General features: G+C 50.8%; 1 protein-coding gene across 2 annotated transcripts in view; it reads right to left on the bottom strand.

Annotated features, from left to right (window-relative positions):
- Nucleotides 1-17,582, bottom strand: part of LOC112407021 (nephrocystin-4-like) — a 45,625-nt gene extending 28,043 nt beyond the window's left edge. The window contains exons 1-4 of one of the 2 annotated variants that reach the window (XM_024756149.1): nucleotides 16,962-17,582; nucleotides 14,551-14,596; nucleotides 3,195-3,368; nucleotides 39-191 (exon numbers count right to left, since the gene is read on the bottom strand). In XM_024756149.1, the coding sequence (XP_024611917.1) occupies nucleotides 39-191; nucleotides 3,195-3,329 (288 nt within the window). In that variant the 5' untranslated portion in view covers nucleotides 3,330-3,368; nucleotides 14,551-14,596; nucleotides 16,962-17,582. Of the gene's footprint in view, nucleotides 1-38; nucleotides 192-3,194; nucleotides 3,369-14,550; nucleotides 14,597-15,573; nucleotides 15,751-16,961 lie in introns of those variants that run through there. The other variant, XM_024756148.1, reaches the window with a different exon arrangement.
- Between the last annotated feature and the right edge of the window lie 271 nt (nucleotides 17,583-17,853).

The following is a 17,853-nucleotide window of genomic DNA, read 5'->3' as shown; positions in this document are numbered from 1 at the left end:
CACGCCCACCCCACACGCCCACCTGCCGCCCCGCCCACCTCACTGAAGTCGATCCTGGGTGGCTGCCTGCAGAGCGGCTCCAGGGGCCTCGCCGGGCTCTTCCACGTCCTCCCGAAGAAGTGTCGGTAGGTCACGTCAAAGAGGGACACTCGCAGGTGGCAGCCCACCTCCGACAGCGCCTCCAGCACACCCTAGGAGACAGAGGGACGGCCCTGAAGGGTCCTCAAGGTCACGAGCCTCCCAGCAAGTGCTGACAGACCATCCACGGAGAACTGGGCCACTCAGCGTCCATCCCCCAGTTTAGGTCTCAGTTCCTTTCGGGGAACTACCTGTCTCCCACGGCCCGTGGTCCTGGTGAGGTTATGAGTCCAAGTACACGGCCCTCTCCTGGCCAACCAGAGGCTGGAGTCTCTGGGCCCAGACACAGGCTGGAGACTCACCCAGAAGCAACGAGACACAAGAGGCCAGAGCTGCAGAGACAGACACACATGATGCCATGTGGAGCCAAGAAGGAACAAGTCCAGGTGACACCACGTGAGATTCTGGATCAAGGCACACCTGAAGCTTATGCTAACTATGGGTTTGTCTTTATGTGAGGTAACAAATTACCTCAAGCTTAAGCTATTTTGCATGGTTTTCTGTGTTCTGTTTTACCCTTTACATCCTGATAGAACCACAAACTAAAAACTCAACTTGCCAGAATTATTTGGGGGTGGCGCTGGGGTGTGAGCAAAAGAAAAGCAGATCTTTGAGAACTGAGAAGTCATGGCCACAAATACAGACAAGGCACCAGACACTGTAAAGACCAGCCCTTTCCCCACAGCAGCACCGCGTACCGCAGTGAGGCTCTGCTGGGCCTTTAGCTCCTCTGGGAACGTGGGGGTCCCACCACCCTAACGAATAAGAACGGCTCCCGGGACCTAAACTGCCTGTACAGAGCGATTTACGCTCTACGCCTGCTCTCCTTCTGGGACTCTGGAATCTTGGTACGTGCTAGGCAGAGGGTATCTACACGACCAGCTCCCAAGAAGCCCTGAGGTTTTTAGAGCCTGTGGGCCCTGAGTCTCTAACGAGCTTCCTTGGTGGACAGCATTTCACAGGTGGTATCGCAGCCTGTTGCTGAGGGAACGAAGTGTGTCCTGGGGGATTCCCACGGCAGATGACCCCAGAAGCTCACGCCCGTCTCCCCCCATATGCCTGTGGCTTGGCTCATCCTACTCGGTAATTTCTCACTGAAATAAATCTGTCCTCTGAGGATGACTGTGTGCTGAGTCATGTCAAATCCTCCTGCTAGTGTATCACCGAACCCGGGGGGTGCCTCTGGGGGCTCCCGACGTAGGTGCACACACACATTTAGGACCGTCACGTCTTCCTGACTAACATCATCACTGTGAAATGTCCCTTTATCTCTAGGGATAGGCTTCGCCTTGAACTCTACTTTGTCTGATATTAGTACAGCCACAAAGCTCTCTTATGCTTAGTGTTTACACGGCCTTTTTTCCATCCTTTTCCTTTCATACATGTGGTTTGAAGGCATACACTTTAGGTTTACAGTGTGATTTTTTATAAACAACTTATAATTGGGTTTTAAATGAAAACTTGAAATGTGTGACTCGACATCACGAAACCTCTTGTAGGAATCATTCCACAGACATATGTGTGCATTTTTTTAAACGATGTCAATGAAGTTACGCATTGTAGCCATGTCTGTAAAAGCAAACCCCTGGAGGGAGTCCAACCGGTCATCAGCAAGGGCCTAATGAACGGATGGCGGGTCATCCACACAGGAAAAGCTATGCTGTCTTAAGGAAGAGTCAGAAATTCTTCATGGAATGACATGAACAACCTATAACACATATCGTTAAGAATATTTTTTAAGATATAGAACAGAATATAAGCTATCATTTATGTTAAAAAAAAAAAAGGAAAAACACATACAACTGTATTTATTTGTTGTGTTTGCTTAGAATTTCCAGAAAGTTGTACAGAAAACAGGTTAACACTGGCTGTATCTACGGTGGGACACTGGGCGCCTTGGGGACTTCATGGGACAATACACTTTCCCTGTGCGCCCTTGTGAATTTTGAACTATTGGAATTACCTTTTCAAAAACAAATTAAAATGAATTAATAAAGTAAAATGGGAAAATAAATAAAATCTCCTTTGCAAAATACCTAAGAAAGAGGAAACTGCTGTCCACTATCTTGCGAGCTCCTGGAAGGCCAGGAGACTGCTGGAGCCGGTCTCCCTAGGTTGGAGTCCCAGCTGGCCGGCTGGAGCTGTGTCACCCTGGGCAACCAAGGTCACCTCTCTCGGCTTGCCTCCTCTTCTGTAAAACAGGGGTAGTGATGCTACCTACATCTTGGGGCTGTCATGAGGATGAAGTGAACTAATACAAGTAAAGCGCTAAGAAGTAAAGTAGTAAGAGCAGTAATCACCACAGTACCTAACAGAGTGGCAGGCACACGGCAGGTGCTCAATCAAAGGGCTCGAAGTGACGGTGCAGGACGGATGTGAGTGGTTTAATAATAGGCCCAGCGCTCCGACGGCTTTGAGTGCCTGGAGGATGACCCTGCCAGCTGCAGAGCAAGAAGATACAGTCTTGCCAAGCCATGTGCTCACACTGGCAGGGCTGGATCCTTCCTGTGCGTCCCCCCAGGACACTGGGCCTCCCTAGGCCCTTCCAATCCTGTGGGTGGTCTGAGGAGGCACAGACGCGCCAGCTCCTCCGGCAGGTCCCCTGGCAGCTGGAGGGCACAGGTGGACGCAGAGCCACAGAGCAAGGGCCTGAATGTGCAAAGGCGGTGGTACCTCCCAGGCACATCTCCCAGGATGCCCAGAGCTCCGCCCCTGCTATTCTGACTGCCAGGCCGAAAGCCGGCCATGCTGAGCCATGCACAAGGCCACCTCCTGCAAACAACCTGGCCAGGAAATAACCCAGGAACTCGAATTACCTGGGTTTTTAGACTGCTCCACTGTAGGCAAAAAGAAGCCTTTTAGCCAGGGCCAAAAGTGCTGACCGAGTCGCTGAGTCACAGATCCTCTTTGCTGATGGACCACTTTACCTCCGAGTACTGCCAAGGCCCGGGGCGATGGGTACAGGGCAAGACCCAAATAGACATGTGGAGGTCAACACCATCTCAGGTGAGAGCAGTGACAGCGTGCGGTTGACAGTAAAGAACCAATTTCTTTACCTGCTTAATTAGCGGGCCATCAAGCCACTTCAGGACACACTGGAATGCCGTCGACTCCTTTAGAGGCTGGCGTGCTCTCTGTGTGTGGGGAGGGACCAGCAGGTTTTGGTCAAAGATCCTGTACCAGTCGTGCATTCCGCCGGTCTGAGCGTCACCGGGGGCCTCTAGGACGACCTGCAGCATTCGTGTTCAAATAAAGAAACGAGTTATGAGGGCCACAGTTCTTAGAGCAGTGCTGAAAGTTTCCGACCTCCCGGGAACCCCAGGGAAACCACCACCCCTGCAACCCACACTCTGCCATCCCACCCTCTAGCCCCCCAGTGCAGCAGACTGGTGCCCACGCCACCTTGCCCTGGCCAACCAGAGCACACCTATCCCGGCCTCAGTGACTGGTTTAGGGACCGGCACCAGGCCTCGGGAACCAGGGCTGTCTTAGAGTGGCTTGGGGCACACGACCCACTCAGAGCCGACGAGATGTGATCTCAGAGCTTCTGTTGGTTCTGTTAGGAGAAGGAAACACTCTTTTCTGTGGCCTTCGGAGCAGAGAGGTCATCAGCCTGAAGCTGCCCCAGGCACCACAGGAGCAGCTAACTTGAGACACATACAAAAAGGCAGGCAGGGCAGGAGCAAGGCCAGCAGGTCCAGACGTCATCACGAGAGCCTGGCTCAAGGGGCCCCTGAAGTCCAGCACCCAAGACAGCTGAGCTACATGCGGTCTTGCTGGTGAAGCCAGGTGGGGACAGCTTTTGAGTGCTCTGGGTGTCTTGGCAACCTGGCTCAATAAGGATGCTACCCGCCTTCCGGCAGACAGGGATCTGAACCTTCTCGAGAGACTGTCTTCAGCTGACACCGAATCATAAGCTCTTGGCCTTGAACAGAGGCCATATTCGGTATGCTAAAATGGCAAGCAAGAAGGCACGGGCTTTGATCTTCTAAGACAGCAGTTTTCTGAACGTGGTGTCCAAACCCCTGAGGTTGCCCAAGGTGGTCAAGGGCTCCACAGGGTCAGAGCTATTTTCATAACCTCCAGATGCCACTTGCCTCTTTCACTGGGTTGGCATTGGCGCCGGTGGCGCCGAGGCAACGGTGGGTGAAGCTGCATTACGCCCCGAGGCAAACGGCACCGCACCCCGCGAGCCATCCTGGGCTCTTCCCCTCTCAGGGCACAAAGTCCAACAGCTTCACCTAAGAATGTCCTTGGGGAAGCTGTGAAAACTATGGATTTTATGACGTCTTGACCCTTGAGGATGCGTGCTTTTAACATTCTCTGATGAAACGGGAAATACACGAAAAGCATTTCTGCTGCCAGATGAAAGACAACGGTCACCCCAGGGTAAGCCGGGCGTGATCGCTGTTCTGCGAGCTGAACTAGCTCCTTCTTTCACTCAGCAATACCACTCTTACTAAAAGAACGGCTCAGAGACAAACCATGGTTTTTCAGACTTGGGTGCTTTGTAGACATTCTCTCAGACGTGAACAAAATGAACCTGTCACTGCAAGGAAAACTTGTCAAAAAAATTGAGCTTTCAGGCAAAATTCAGAATTGGGAAAATCTGTACCCTCCACTGTGAGCCAGACAGCTGCATACTTCTTTAAAGACTTTCCTGACGAGATGGGTAGTGCCGGGAACGAAAGTGATCTTTTGAAATTGTGTGATTAGATGTGTCAATATCTGGAAGCTCTGCCTCACTCAGAAGCAGTATTTTCTGAGTGAACAAGCACGATGATATAAAATTCTGCATGGATGAAAGATCCACCCGAACACTATGAAAGTTCAGGAACAGGGTGTCAAACTCTGCACGCAAGAAACCCTCAAGAAACAACCACTTGTGGATTTGGGTACAGCACCAAAGCAGAATACCCACAGTTCTCTAAGGGCCTCCTCCCTCATCGGGGTGAGGCTGGATTTCCTTCAAACACTGCAGCCGAAATGACCCATCACAACAGAGAAGCCTGTACCAGACCAAGCAGTCCTCAGCGGTGTGTCAGCCGGATGTCAAAGGGATTCGCAAACAAGCAAAACAACCCCACAGTTCTTGCTAATGTTTTTGTTTCGGAAAACACAACTGGCTTTCATTAAAAAAATACATCTTTATGTTAACATGTAACAGGTCTACTGTTTTTAAATGAATTAATAACACTGTAGATACTTCTCAATAATAAATATTGGTAGAGGTCACTCAAGTTTTAAAGTTATTTGGAGTCCTCAATCATGTTTTAAAGCATAAAGGAACCTGACACTCAAAAGCTGGAAAAGGGCTGTTCTACAGGGAGCCAAAATTCGAGTCTTCAGGCAGCCGACCCACCCTCCACGCTCACCGGCTGTGCTGGGAATGCAGGGGGTCTGGGAGGCACGGATGTGACCGCCCCCTCCCACACCCTGCGGGCCTCAGGGCGGGGCCCAGCCCCCCACTGGAATGCCACTCCCACCTGGCACCCCCTCGGGTGGGCACACCCCTCAGCCTCCAGATCCGGACTGTTACCGTATAAACAGGAAGGCGCGAACTTTGGTTAGTTCAGGGTTTCTTCCTTTGTAGGTTATATTTCTCTACTCAATATCCCTTGTTTTGTGGAATGGCCCTCCCTAGTTCCGGCCAGAAATGAACCCATGACGCACACTGGGTGTCTTCCCTGGGACTCCAGCCTCACTGCCCTCTGGACAGGCTGTCTCTCCCCCAGGCCAGGAGCTGCCCAGGCCGGCCTGGAGCCCCAGGGGCCACCCTGCCACCCCAGGGAGAGCCTAAGGTAAGAAGCCAGCCCAGGGGAGGCTGGTGGAGATGGAGGGTGGCGAGGACGGCCCTGCCGGCAGGACCCAGACCTCCAGGTGGACAGAGCCTGATGGAAGGCAGCCCCACCCCGACCAGAGCTGAGTTACAGGAGCCGTAAAGGCCTGTGGCGGCTAAATAATGGCCCCCGAAGACGTCCCCAACCCAATCCTCAGAGCCTATGATTATTGGCCTTCACGTGGCAAAAGGAACTTTGTGGGCGTGATCAGGTTAGAGACTATGAGATGGGGAGAGCACCCGGATTATGCAGGTGGGCCTGAAATCATCACAAGGGTCCTGATGAGGGAGAGGCAGGGGGGTCAGAGAAAAGGCCAGGCGGGGCAGAAGCGGGAGAGACGTGAAGACGGAGGGAGGAACCCCAAGCCGAGGAATGCAGGCGCCTCTAGAAGCTGGAGAAAGCAAGGAACCCAATTCTCCCTAGAGCCTCCAGAAGGATCACAGCCCTGCCCGCACCTTGGCTTTATCCCAGTGAAACTGATTTCGGACTTGTAACCTTCAGAACTGAAAGAAGATAAATTGTTTTCAGTCCCCCGGTTTGTGGTAATTCGTTACAGAAGCCACGGGAACGCATACAGGTGTCCATGACCTGTAAGCAGAAGAGGTCTGACCAACACCCAGCAGGCCTCTGAGCGCTTGTCACCTGTCCTGTACTGATCTGCTCACTGGCCCACTGCTTGCAGAAGGGAACCTACTGTCCTGTGGCCTTGGGACCAGGCTGTCCATCAGGACTCATCAAATTCAATCATGAAATTTAAGTTCCAGTAAACTTGACTCCCAAACATTTGTCTTTCAGGAAAATGTGTTTTTCTCCTTGACATTAGTTATAAAACTGGGAGGTTTGCTCTTAGAAAGCGAGTGCATATCTACAGGGAAGCCCTTCCTACCTCGGGAGTACAAGCAAAGCACGCGCGGCAGAGTATCCTCTAGAAGGGTCCCCAGCAGCCCACACACTGCCCCGCGGGGTGTCCCGAGCCCAGGATGCAGCCCCCTTTGCAGGGCGCTCCAGACTTTGCTCCCGTGCCCCGGATTCCTGAGCCAGTACCTCCCCGCACTTCCCTGAGGGAAGTGGGACCCAGCACCACACTTGGCGGGGAGCTGCTGTGGAGCCCTTCCACTACGGTCACCCGGGCAGGGGACGCAAAACAGGATGCCCCAGGCAGCACCAGCAGGAGATGTACTGGCACAAGAGGCGGCTACTCGGAAAGGCAGGCCACCCAAAATCAAAGAACTGAGATGGACAGGTGCAAGCAGGCAGCAACATTCCAAGAGGGTGATGGAAAGGAGGCGACTCCTGAGACAGCCTCCTGCGGGTGGGAGCCCAGACGGTCCCAGGGGCTCTGGGACACGCAGAGCTCTTGCGTTCCCCCAGCCCCCCACCCAGAACGGCTCTCACCCAGTCCTCACTCCCGTCCACTCCGCACTGCCGTTGCTTCAGTTCCTCCCGGACACCACGCCCGTGCCACCCACCAGGCCATCAGGCGCACACCCCGGGGTGATTCCTCCTCTTCCTTGGGAAGTCAGACCAGGAGCTACCTCCCCAGGAGAGTACCTCCATCTCCCACACAGGACGCTGTCACAGAAGGCACGCCGCTCCACCAGGCTCCACCAGGCTACGGGGTCCCGGTCGCCCTGCAGGACTGAGCTCCATGAGGTCAAGACTAGGCCCTCGGTGAAAACTTTTTTAGTGATTCAGCAAATCATTAAGTTATGCTATGGAGGAATTAAGAAGGCTGCAGAGGAAGGGCAGAGGGGCCTTTGGGGCTAGATGAACAAAAAAGGGAAAACTGGGAGGGTCCCATGTTTTGAACCCAAGAGAAGGGTACAGTGGGCTCTCCAGAGGGGAAATAAAGAAAAGGCACCAGCTTTCATTGACTCCTTATCATGAGCCAGGCACTCACAAACATCTTCATTTTCATTATTCCAACATCTCCGTAAGGTAAGTACCATTACTGCCCCCATCTTATAGATGTGGAAAGTGAAGCTCAGAGGTTAAACAGCCAGTCTGAAAGCACACAGCCAGTCACACTCACATCAAAGACATTATAGCCGGGCTTCCCTGGTGGCGCAGTGGTTGGGAGTCCGCCTGCCGATGCGGGGGACGCAGGTTTGTGCCCCAGTCCGGGAAGATCCCACATGCCGCGGAGCGGCTGGGCCTGTGAGCCATGGCCGCTGAGCCTGCGCGTCCGGAGCCTGTGCTCCGCAACGGGAGAGGCCACAGCAGTGAGAGGCCCGTGTACCACAAAAAAAAAAAAAAAAGACATTATAGCCATGCCAGCCCTCTGCCTACCAAGGCCAGGAGAGGCAAAGGAGCAGAGGCCCTGAGGGCAAAGAGAGGGCACTGGTCCAGGACCGGGCTGATCCCCCATCTCCTCTCAGACTTCTGGAAAGTCTTTTGCCCTCCAGGCGTCTGTTTTGCATCTACAAAAGGAGCGGCTATAAAGTTCCCTTGAGGTCTTTGCTTCTGCAGACCCAGTCAACAAATATTCACCAAGCACTCGTTCTGTCCCAGTCCACACACCATGAAACGGACTGTCAAATGCCCTGTCTTCAAGAATCTAAATATCCAGTGGGACAAAAACAAGGAGGTGGAGATTGGTTCAAGATGGCGGCGTAGGAAGACGTGCGCTCACTCCCTCTTGCGAGAACACCGGAATCACAACTCACTGCTGAACAGTCATCGACAGGAAGACACTGGAACTCACCAGAAAAGACGCCCCACATCCAAAGACAAAGGAGAAGTCACAGTGAGACGGCAGGAGGGGCGCAATCACAGTAAGATCAAATCCCATAACCGCTGGGTGGGTGACTCACAAACTGGAGAACACTTATACCACAGAAGTCCACACACTGGAGTGCAGGTCCCAAGCCCCACGTCAGGCTCTCCAACCTGGGGGTCCGGCAATGGGAGGAGGAATTCCCAGAGACTCAGACTTTGAAGGCTAGCGGGATGTGATTGCGGGACTGCAAAGGGACTGGGGGAAACAGAGACTCCACTCTTGGAGGGCACACACAAAGTACTGTGTGCATCGGGACCCAGGGGAAGGAGCAGTGACCCCAGCAGAGACTGAACCAGACCTACCTGCTAGTGTTGGAGGGTCTTCTGCCAAGGCAGGGGGCAGCTGTGGCTCACCGTGAGGACAAGGACACTGGCAGCAGTTCTGGGAAGTACTCCTTGGTGAGAGCCCTTCCAGAGTCTGCCATTAGCCTCACCAAAGACCAGGTAGGCTCCAGTGTTGGGTCGCCTCAGGCCAAACGACGTACAGGGGGAACCCAGCCCCACCCATCAGCAGACAAGCAGATTATAGTTTTACTGAGCTCTGCCTACCAGAGTAACACCCAGCTCTAGCCACCACCAGTCCCTCCCATCAGGAAGCTTGCACAAGCCTCTCAGGTAGCCTCATCCACCAGAGGGCAGACAGCAGAAGCAAGAAGAACTACAATCCTGGAGCCTGTGGAACAAAAAACACATTCACAGAAAGATAGACAAGATGAAAAGGCAGAGGGCTATGTACCAGATGAAGGAACAAGATAAAACCCCAGAAAAACAATTAAATGAAGTGGAGATAGGCAACCATCCAGAAAAAGAATTCAGAATAATGATAGTGAAGATGATCCAGCCAGGACCTCGGAAAAAGAATGGACGCAAAGATCGAGAAGATGCAAGAAATGTTTAACAAAGACCTAAGAGAATTAAAGAACAAACAAACAGAGATGAACAATACAATAACTGAAATGAAAAATACACTAGAAGGAATCAATAGCAGAATAACTGAGGCAGAAGAACGGATAAGTGACCTGGAAGACAGAATGGTGGAATTCACTGCCGGAGAACAGAATAATGAAAGTAAATGAAGACAGCCTACAAGACCTCTGGGACAACATTAAATGCACCAACATTTGCATTATAGGGGTCCCAGAAGGAGAAGAGAGAGAGAAAGGAACTGAGAAAATATTTGAAGAGATTATAGTCGAAAACTTCCTTAACATAGGAAAGGAAATAGCCGCCCAAGTCCAGGAAGCACAGAGAGTCCCAGGCAGGATAAACCCAAGGAGAAACACACTGAGAGACATAGTAACCAAATTGACAAAAATTAAAGACAAAGGAAAATTATTGAAAGCAACAAGGGAAAAACGACAAAAACATACAAGGGAACTCCCATAAGGTTAACAGTTGATTCCTCAGCAGAAACTCTACAAGCCAGAAGGGAGTGGCATGATATATTTAAAGTGATGAAAGGGAAGAACCTACAACCAAGATTACTCTACCCGGCAAGATCTCACTCAGATTCGACAGAGCAATCAAAAGCTTTTCAGACAAGCAAAAGCTAAGAGAATTCAGCACCACCAAACCACCTCTACAACAAATGCTAAAGGAACTGCTCTAAGTGGGAAACACAAGAGAACAAAAGGACCTACAAAAACAAACCCAAAACAATTAAGAAAATGTAATAGGCACATATATATCGATAATTACCTTAAATGTCAATGGATTAAATGCTCCAACCAAAAGACACAAGCTCACTGAATGGGTACAAAAACAAGACCCGTATATATGCTGTCTATAAAAGACACACTTCAGACCTGGGGACAGGTACAGATTGAAAGTGAGGGGATGGATAAAGATATTCCATGCAAATGGAAATCAAAAGAAAGCTGGAGCAGCAATATTCATATCAGATAAAATAGAGACAGATCATCCACACAGAAAATTAATAAGGAAACACAAGCTTTAAATGACATAATAGGCCAAACAGATTTAAGTTATATTTATAGGACATTCTATCCGAAAAAAGCAGATTACACTTTCTTCTGAAGTGCACACAGAACATTCTCCAGAATAAATTACATCTTGGGTCACAAATCAAGCCTCGGATAATTTAAGAAAATTGAAATTGTATCAAGCATCTTTTCCGACCACAACACTATGAGATTAGAAATAAATTACAGGAAAAAAACCATAAAAAGCACAAACACATGGAGGCTAAACAATACACTACTAAATAACCAAGAGATCACTGAAGAAATCAAAGAGAAAATCAAAAAATACCTAGAGACAAATGACAACAAAAACACAACTGTGAGATGCAGCAAAAGCAGTTCCAAGAGGGAAGCTCATAGCAATACAATCCTACCTCAAGAAACAAGAAAAAGATCTCAAACAATCTAACCTTACACCTAAAGGAACTAGAGAAAGAACAAACAAAACCCAAAGTTAGTAGAAGGAAAGAAGTCATAAACATCACAGCAGAAATACATGAAATAGAAACAAAGAAAACAATAGTAAAGACCAATAAAACTAAAACGTGGTTCTTTGAGAAGATAAAAAAAATTGATAAACCTTTAGCCAGACTCATCAAGAAAAAGAGGGATAGGACTCAAATCAATAAAATTAGAAATGAAAAAGAAGTTACAACAGACACCAAAGAAATACAGAGCATCATAAGAGACTAGTACAAGCAACTGTATGCCAATAAAATGGATAGCCTGGAAGAAATGGACAAATTCTTAGAAAGGTACAACCTTCCAAGACTGAACCAGGTAGAAACAGAAAATATGAACAGACTAATCACAAGTAATAAAACTGAAACTGTGATTAAAAATCTTCCAACAAACAAAAGTCCAGGACCAGATGGCTTCACAGGTGAATTCTATCAAACATTTACAGAAGAGCTAACGCCAATCCTTCTCAAACTCTTCCAAATAATCGCAGAAGAAGGAACACTCCCAAACTCATTCTACGAGGCCACCATCACCCTGATACCAAAACCAGACAAAGATACTACAAAAAAAGAAAATTACAGACCAATATCACTGATGAATATAGATGCAAAAATTCTGAACAAAATACTAGCAAACAGAATCCAACAGCACATTTAAAGGATCATACACCATGATCAAGTGGGATTTATCCCAGGGATGCAAGGATTCTTCAATATATACAAATCAATCAATGTGATACACCATATTAACAAACTGAGGAATAAAAACCGTTTGATCATCTCAAAAGCTGCGGAAAAAGCTTTTGACAAAATTCAACACCCATTTATGATAAAAACTCTCCAGAAAGTGGGCATAGAGGGAAACTACCTCAACATAATAAAGGCCATATACGACAAACCCACAGCAAACATCACTCTCAATGGTGACCAACTGAGAGCATTTATCTAAGATCAGGAACAAGACAAGGATGTCCACTCTCGTCACTATTATTCAACATAATATTGGAAGTCCTAGTCACGGCAATCAGAGAAGAAAAAGAAATGAAAGGAATACAAATTGGAAAAGAAGAAGTAAAACAGTCACTGTCTGCAAATGACATGACACTTTACATAGATAATCCTAAAGGTGCCACCAGAAAACTACTAGAGCCAATCAATGAATTTGGTAAAGTTGCCGGATACAATATTAATGCACAGAAGTCTCTTGCATCCCTTACACAACAATGAAAGATCAGAAAGAGAAATTAAGGAAACAATCCCATTCACCATTGCAACAAAAAGAATAAAATACCTAGGAATAAACCTACCTAAGGAGGTAAAAGATCTGTACTCAGAAAACTATAAAACACTAATGAAAGAAATCAAAGATGACACAAACAGATGGAGAGATATACCATGCTCTTGGATTGGAAGAATCAATACTGTGAAAATGACTATACTACCCAAAGCAATCTACAGATTCAGTGCAATCCCTATCAAATTATCAATGGCATTTTCTACAGAATTAGAAAAAAAATCTTAAAATTTTTATGGAGACACAAAAGACCCCAAATAGTCAAAGCAATCTTGAGGGAAAAAACATGGAGCTGGAGGAATCAGACTCCGTGACTTCAGACTATACTACAAAGCTACAGTAATGAAGACAATATGGTACTGGCACAAAAACAGAAATACAGATCGATGGAACTGGATAGAAAGTCCAGAGATAAACTCACGCACCTATGCTCAACTAATCTGTGACGATGGAGGCAAGGATATACAATGGAGAAAAGACAGTCTCTTCAATAAATGATGCTGGGAAAACTGGCCAGCTACATGTAAAAGAATGAAATTAGAACACTCCCTAACACGATACACAAAAATAAACTCAAAATGGATTAAAGACCTAAATGTAAGACCGGACACTATAAAATTCTTAGAGGAAAACATAGAAAGGACACCCTCTGACATAAATCACAGCAAGATCTTTTTGACCCACCTCCTAGAGTAATGGAAATAAAAACAAAAATAAACAAATGGCACCTCATGAAACTTAAAAGCTTTTGCACAGCAAAGGAAACAATAAACAAGATGAAAAGACAACCCTCAGAATGGGAGAAAATATTTGCAAACGAATCAACAGACAAATGATTAATCTCCAAAACAGATAAAGAACTCATGCAGCTCAGTATTAAAAAAAACAACCCAATCAAGAAATGGGCAGAAGACCTAAATAGACATTTCTCCAAAGAAGATGTACAGATGGCCAAGAGGCACATGAAAAGCTGCTCAACATCACTAATTATTAGAGAAATGCAAATCAAAACTACAATGAGGTATCACCTCACACCAGTTAGAATGGGCATCATCAGAAAATCTACAAACAACAAATGCTGGAGAGGGTGTGGAAAAAAGGGAACCCTCCCGCACTGCTGGTGGGAATGTAAATTGATACAGTCACTATGGAGAACAGTATGGAGGTTCCTTAAAAAACTAAAATTAGAATTACCATATGACCCAGCAATCCCACTACTGGGCATATACCCAGCGAAAACCATAATTCAAAAAGACACATGCACCCTAATTGTCATTGCAGCACTGTTTACAATAGCCAGGTCATGGAAGCAACCTAAATGCCCATCAACAGACAAAATGATAGAGAAGATGTGGTACATATATACAATGGAATATTACTCAGCCATAAAAAGGAACAAAATTGGGTCACTTGTAGAGATGTGGATGGACCCAGAGACCGCCATACAGAGTGAAGTAAGTCAGAAAGAGAAAAACAAATATTGTATATTAATGCATATCTGTGGAATCTAGAAAAATGGTACAGATGAACCGGTTTGCAAAGCAGAAATAGAGACACAGATGTAGAGGACAAACGTATGGACACCAAGTGGGGAAAGCAGGGGCGGGGTGGGGGGATGGTGGGATGAATTGGGAGATTGGGATTGACGCATACACACTAATATGTATAAAATAGACTAATAAGAACCTGCTGTATAAAAAAATAATAATAAAATAAAATTTAAAAGAACAAGGGGGCGAGTGGGAGCAGCACACAGGAGACAAGCCTGATCCAGACTCCTTTCTTTGGTGGGGGAGGGAGGGTAGAGAAGAGGAGGGAATCCAGGCGCCCAAGTGCTAGGCTGGGTTGATGTCTCACAAGCAGTGGTTCACCAAGGCAAGGGAGGAGCAGGAACCGCAGGAGCTGCCCGGTCACAGGGAAGCTTCCCTCCCAGAAGTGAACAAAATCTGGAATGCCTGAGACCTGAAAGCTTTGGGGAGCTTTTTTGAGAGTAAGTAGAGGTCTACTTAAGCACTGCCTGGAATTCCTCATTCAAGGAATAGTCTTTGAGTACCTACCACGTGCCAGGCCCTGGAGAAACCGTCCTGCCCTCGAGGAATGTACCTGGAGAGAGGCAAAAAGACAGGATGCAAGTCAGCACACAAAGGAGGTGGCTGTGACCTCTGAAAATCAGAGGACCGGAGGGTGTAGTGAGCTGTGATGAAGACCTGGGCAGGAACTGGGGGCGACTATCCACCATCATCTAAAGGACACCTTTTCCAACTACACAAGCTTGGGAGGCCAGACTTCCTTCGTATGCTTCAACCCAAGTGACACAGTGCAACACCGAAGGCAGGACCGGGTCTGATAAGGCATCTGTCTTCTAGGGAGGCAGGCATGGAAGAGAGATGCAAAGGTGGGCCCTCTGAGTCTGAAGAAGCGAGCAGGAGACCGAGCACTGGGGTCTCGAGAAGGGCCCAGGTGGGGTGCTCGGAGGCGGTCAGGAGGTCGGTGGGCTGGACAGCGGAGGGGAAGGTGGAAGCAGCTTCAGGGGAGGCCGTAGGCAGGCAGGGCTATCAAGGCAGGGACTCCTGCGAGGGCCAGGGAGTCTCCAGATCTCCACTGGGCGGCAGCGCTGGGACGGGTCGGCAGGGCCAGCGGGGACAGGAACCCAGTGGGGACAGGCAAAGCAGGGGTCCCCGGCAGGGGTCCGACGGGGAAAGGGGGTGGGCCAACGCCGCGGTCTCAGCACAGCCCAGGCCGGCGGCACCGTGCTCGCCTTAAGCTGGAGGGCTGCAAGGGGGCGCAGGGTCTAGGGGCAGAGTACTGAGGTTGAGCCCCAAGAAGTCCCCGAAGCCTGTGGCTCCGGCCGCACCAAGTGTCACGGCGGGGGGAAGGAGGTGCGACCGACACGGGCACAGCCTCGCGCCTGCCCGGCCGCCGCGCCCCGCAGGTACCGGGCCCCGGGGAAAGACGCACGGATCACCCCAACCCCGGGCCCGAGGCCCTGACCCGCTCGGCGGCCCCCGCGCCTCTGGGCTGCGTCCAACCTCCCCCGCGGAGCCAGCCAACGTGGTTCCGCCCGCGGCGGGCAGCGTTACCTAGGAGACGGGCCTGCAGCTGCCACACCCGCCCCGGGGCGTCGAGCCCCAAGCTTTCGAGGATGTGCCCCTCGGACGGATCCAGAGGCCCGGCGGTCGGCCGGTGCCCACCGGAGCCGCAGGCCTTGCGGTCCGAGGACCGGCCGAGGGGCACCCGACCCGCTGCCACCCGCCCGAGGAGCCTCGGAAGGGAAAGAACCCGCACCCCGACCTTCGCGTCAGCAGCACCGCGGGACCAATCAGAGCCCAAGTCCAGGGGCTCCGCTCCGGGAGCGCCAGCCAATAGGCGCGGCGGCGGGCCCGTTCTGATTTGCATGGTCGGCGATCCCTCTGCCAATAGGAATATGACTGGCGTGAAGATCAGCCAATGAGAAGCTGGCAGAGGCGTGGCCCCGGGCGTCCCACGAGGTGAAGATGCTGCGGGCGGAACCTGGTGGAGCTAGTGGGATTCGGGGGCGCTAAAGTCGCAGGGACAGGGCGGGAAGGAAGATCCGGAGCGGGGCAGAGGATCCGGAGCTGGAGCCCCCAGGTGAGTGCAGGGGGAGACCCCGGCCGTCCGCGCAGTACACGGCCGTGCGCCGGGAAAGCGGCGGCGGGTACCCGCGAGGCCCGCGCTGACTCTCCATCTCCTTTCCCCCAGTGCGTCCCCGCGCCCGCCTCCGTCCTCACCTCCTCTCCAGCCGGCTCGCCTCCTTCTCCATCATCTCCCTGCCCCCATCCTGTCCTCCCTTGCCTGCCCTATCTGCCAACCCGCCCGACCTTTTAGCTCCCATGCCCGACCCCTGCCCCAAACTTCATCCTTCCCCTCGTCCCGTCTCTGCCCCCTCCTTTTCCCGCAACCTCGCCTCCCTCCCCCATCCCCCTTTCAGCGCAGCCCCATCGGAGCGCTCCTGGACCGATCCCCCCCATCTCTCTCCTTGTTGCTCCTGAAGGCTCATCCTGCCTTTCCTTCCAGGTCCCTGGCCCCATCTTCCCACCCATTCTGCTCCCAGTCGCCACATCTCTCCCCGCGGGCGCCCTCTCTGCACCTTGCCTTGCTCCCCAGGACCTTGGCGTTCCCCTCCTGCACCAGTTCATCTGGCTTGCTCCTTTAGGGTCTACGCTTTGTCTAGAGCGGCCTGGGGGGCTCCAGGTGAGAAGCCCCTTAGCACCCTTTCCTGCCTTCCCCCCTAGCCACCGGCTCCCTTCCCACCCCACCCCCACTTTCCTACTCAGCTTACTTTGTGATTCAGCATTTTTGGGGTTGGTAACTTTCTTTGCCTCCTGGCATGATAGGGACCTGGTTGTGGGGCCGTCGTCAGGGGGGTCTTGACCCTGCAGTTAGAGGGGCCACCTTAGAACAGTCCTGAGCTGCCTGGTGGGGACAGGGTTGGGGTATGGGAACTCACCAGTGGGGGCTGCCCTTTCTTCTCTGTCACTCGTCTGCCCTGTGTTGAAATGCATCCAAGGGGAGATGACATAAGTAATAGCTCTTGGGGAAATGAGCTATTAGCATTTATGGAAATTAATACATCCACATCCGAGGAGGAAGAACACCAAGTTCAGGCCACAGCTGTCCCACTGCCTGTCCTTTCAGGATTTCTTCTTTCTCTGCAACTTCTCCTCCCCCTCACAAACGCCTTCCGCCTCCCAATGCCAAGAGCAAGCTCCTGCTCTGCAAACAAAACCGCATTCAGGCCCCACGTTGCAGGGTTTGGGGACCTGAGTGTGGAGAGCTGCACCTGCCCTCCTGACTGTTACTTGGCGTTTGCATCTACCTGCAGACCCCAGGCTTGTGTGTGGTTCTTGGGGGCCTTCCCCTGTGCTATCACAACGGGGGCCCAGAGGGCATTGGCTCCCGGGGTCCTGTCCATCAGAAACACTCTCCATGCCCACACCCGGCCTCAATGACATTGAGGGTGTTCAGGCTGTAGCACGTTCCTACCTCGAAAGCAGCCTGCTGGAGGCTCCCCTACAGAACCGAGGTCCCGTTCTTTGTGCCTCTTTGTGCTGTGCCAGCGGACAGACAGTGTGGGGACTGAACCAGGGCACAGGGGGAGGGAGGGTCACGAAAAGTGCGAAGCTGGGTCTCGTGCTCAAACCCTTTGGGTCTGGACGTGGCGCCTGGACGGGAATGAATGGGCGTGAAAGCAGTGGCACACGGGAGGTGTGGCGAGACGGACACTACTGCTCGTCTGGCGAGGGCCACAGGCCGAGGCTCTGGGGGATGGAGGGGTGAGCAGGCTCCGGGGTGGGGCGGATTGAGAAGCTTCACAGCACGGGGCTGGCTTTCTTTCCTTT

The sequence above is a fragment of the Neophocaena asiaeorientalis genome, unplaced genomic scaffold, assembly GCF_003031525.2.
Source record: "Neophocaena asiaeorientalis asiaeorientalis breed wild unplaced genomic scaffold, Neophocaena_asiaeorientalis_V1.1 scaffold1247, whole genome shotgun sequence".
Taxonomy (NCBI): domain Eukaryota; kingdom Metazoa; phylum Chordata; class Mammalia; order Artiodactyla; family Phocoenidae; genus Neophocaena; species Neophocaena asiaeorientalis.
This window is presented reverse-complemented; position numbering and strand designations above follow the sequence as displayed.